Genomic DNA, 3,568 nt, shown 5'->3' on the forward strand with positions numbered 1-3,568 from the left:
TTTAACTTCAGTTGTAACACGGTTATTTTTTTTTGTCAAGCTGGTTTAACTTCAAAAGTTACGTTTTTTTATCAGGTTATGTGTCTAGTTTTAGTCCTTGTTTGAATCAGTATATTTTGCTTAATTTTAACTTTTTAAACTTGTTATTTCTTACCAATGTAACTTTTTATTGTTACCCATGGCGTTTTTCTAAATGCCGAAACTATCACATGAGTTGTAATAACAATTGTGACATGTGTCTTTCCGGTTTATAGTCATCTAAGATGTTTGTTTTTCTGAAAAATGTCTTCGTAGCCTCTTTTGTCTACGCCGCGCAGACATTGCCATCTGCAGACTGTTTGTTTTCTCGAAAATGTTTCATTAAAAACACGTTTGCGCAAGCTCTTCTTGGTGCAAACTTGGCCCATCAACTTCTGACATATTCTAAGGTCTACAGAGGGTTATAACACTACACCATACCAACACATAATGTCCACCACCACTACCACCATCCACCATTCGCCACCACCACCATCCACCACCCACCCATCGTCCCCACCACCACCCCCCGTCTGCCACCATCATCGTCCACCCCCCCCCACCCCACCGTCTGCCACCACCACCCTCGTTCGCCACCATCATTGTCCACCCCCACCCACCGTCCGCCATCACCATTGTCCACTAACCACCACCACTGTTCGCCACCACCCACTACCACAGTTCGTACACCATCAATAGTTTATTTTAGCAATCTACAGACGTTAAAAAACAAACAATCTTCTTCTTGCAGACTGCAGAGGTTTGGTCCACCTCTTCTTCTACAGATGTCTGCAGATATGGTTCGCGGATTGCAGACATTTTACCTCTTAAATAACAAACAACACCTAAATCTATATTTATACTCTCTAATAAAATGCTATATGTTTTGTCACTTATTACTCTCATTTTAAACTTTACATTTTTAATACTAAATTTATACAAATATAATACTCTCTCTCGTCCCATTAAAAGTGTTTTGGTTTGAAAAGCACAAAATTCAAGGTAGATTGAATTATTACTTTTTTTTTACAAAATGACAATAATGTCCTTGAAAATTTGGTACATTAATATTGTTTATTAATGTTAGTTGTGTGTGTTTATAGGTAAACTTGGAAATTGACTAATAAATTTTTAAAGCGACATTCGTAATGAGACAAACAAAATTGGAAATATGGATACTTTTAAATGTTTAATGAGACAGAAGGAGTAACAATTATTGTCATTCCTATAATTTATGCCGGAAAAAAATTACTAATTTATTTAATATTTAATTGACCGTATGTTAAAAACAAACAAGACACATCAGAAAGAGAAATTCCAATAGAAACTCAAGTTCGATCATATTTATATTACTATTGATATTATGACAATTAAGGGTTTGATAGAAGCTTTATGCGAGGTTGTCAGTTTGAATCTCAAGCTCATACGGGTTTCCATCCCACCGTATGTTACGTCAAAGAGTTATACTCTTGTGATAAGTGGTAGTCAGTGTTATGATTTCCTGGGGAAATGCCCAAGCCAAACCAAACTCTGAAGCCCAGTGTGAAACCGATTAAGATAACATAGTCGAGTCAGGGTGGGGCAACGAGAATTTATACTAACAAGTTACGTTTAAAAGAAAAATAAAATAAGAAGAGAAATAAATAACCTGATATTTCCCCCCAAATCAATTACAATTACCTAAGAACCCTAGTATGTTAATTGGCGAAAATGGAGCATCATCAACCAAATAGAATCAGTACATTGCAGCAATTCTCTGAAGCTCAATCTGTTCCGACGGAGATTGCTGTTGAAATTCTCCTAAAGCTTCCGGTTGAGTCGCTGTTACGGTGTAAGTCTGTTTGCAAGTCATGGTACTCTTTGATTTCTGATCCTCAGTTTGTTAAGTCTCATCTTGCTATCTCAACTAGAAGCAATAGTCAGTATGCTCATCATAGACTAATTTTTAGTACTGAAAGAAGAACACGGATTGAATCTTGTCATCTTCATCATGTGCTGTATGATAATAATTCCATTAATAATGCTTTAGACCTTGATTATCCATTCAAACACCTGAGTAAGCTTGTTTCGGTTGTCGGTTCTTGCAATGGATTGGTATGCATAGCCGTTTACCGATCTGCTCTCTTTATTTGGAACCCTAGTACTAGAAAATCCCACAGATTACCACCCAGTGATTATGAAAAACATATTGGTTTGTTTGCGTTGCATGGTTTCGGGTACCAACAGTCTACTGGTGATTACAAAGTTGTTGAAATATTTCCTAAACTTAAAAGTAGAGAAACCTTGGTCAGGATATACTCGTCAAAAGATGGAAACTGGAAGGAAATGGGTGTTTATCCTCGTGTTTTTTCGTTCTTTGATTTTGGTAAGTTCTCTAATGGGGCTCTTCATTGGATTGCTGCTAATGATTTAGGGGGGCGCATTATAGTTGCATTGGATTTGGAAAAGGAGACTTATGGGGAAGTTTTGCAGCCTGATTATGATGCGGGTTATAAGCATTTCATACTCGGTTCTTTGAGAGAATGATTGTGTGCGCTTTGTGATTATCCTGGAAGTCGTTCGGATTTGTGGGTAATGAAGGTTTATGGAGTGAAAGATTCGTGGACTAAATTGGTTTCCATCCCCTATTTGACTGATCCTGGGGGGGATTGATTTTTAATGCCTTTGTGTGTTTCAGATGATGGAAAAATTTTGTTGCAATTTGGGCATGTAGGTCAGTCGAAATTGGTTGTCTATGATTCTAAGAACGGTTCTTTTTCAGAAAATCGAAACTTTAATATATGTCACCATGCTTCTACCTTTGTTGAGAGTTTGGTTTCACCTATGCCTACAGGGCAGGCTGCAGCAGGTCTCGGAGGTTGGTGATTTTCGTTCTTTTAACTTTCTTTCACTTTCATGTCAATTGTAACAAACCGCATGTTGTCTACTTCTTTTTACCCTTTGAAGAAGCCTTGTTTACTATTGGAAGTTTGCATACAAGTTATGTGTTGTGAGTCTTGTCACTTGTGACTTGCAATGTTAACATATTAGTTGGCCACTATTGTAGCAAAATTTATTAATGAAAATTTATTGGTTGATGTTATTTGGACGCATAATTCAAGGGAAGTCCAATACTTTATTTTTATTTTTATTTTTTTTATAATGATTACATTGAACAAATATGTAACTTTACTTTCAAAATTTCCATAGGAAGGCAGAACGGAGAGAGTCATGTATATTTGTAACTAGTTTATATAGTATTATGCCTTAGGTGTGGCTTGATTTGCATGGAACATACGGATTATCAGCGCTATAACAATTATTTAAAGAAAAAGTAACTATATTGGTGGTTTCTCTCTATTATTGCAGATAACGGACAGCGTTGTATTGCTCCTAGCTAATGATGGTCAAGAAGGGTGGGTCTACTCTTCACTGTTGCTATAAATTACTACAAAGTAACTTTGTGCCTGCATTTCTTTTGAGTAACAAATTTAGCTGCATGTTTTTAGCTTTCAGTACTCTCTCTTCGCCTTTATGCTTATTTTGTAACATTTTATGAGTATGTTTAGTA

General features: G+C 36.5%; 1 protein-coding gene across 1 annotated transcript; it reads left to right on the forward strand.

The window, feature by feature from the left end:
- The first annotated feature begins 1,635 nt into the window (after window positions 1–1,635).
- On the forward strand, window positions 1,636–2,912 carry LOC143543380 (F-box/kelch-repeat protein At3g23880-like). Its single transcript, XM_077035709.1, has one exon. It carries the CDS (start codon window positions 1,729–1,731, stop codon window positions 2,542–2,544), a length of 816 nt encoding a protein of 271 aa, XP_076891824.1. The 5' UTR covers window positions 1,636–1,728; the 3' UTR covers window positions 2,545–2,912.
- The last annotated feature ends 656 nt before the right edge of the window (window positions 2,913–3,568 follow it).

Source organism: Bidens hawaiensis, unplaced genomic scaffold (assembly GCF_021521415.1).
Source record: "Bidens hawaiensis isolate Kalapana, Puna unplaced genomic scaffold, B.hawaiensis_p1.1 tig00013119_1, whole genome shotgun sequence".
Taxonomy (NCBI): Eukaryota; Viridiplantae; Streptophyta; class Magnoliopsida; order Asterales; family Asteraceae; genus Bidens; species Bidens hawaiensis.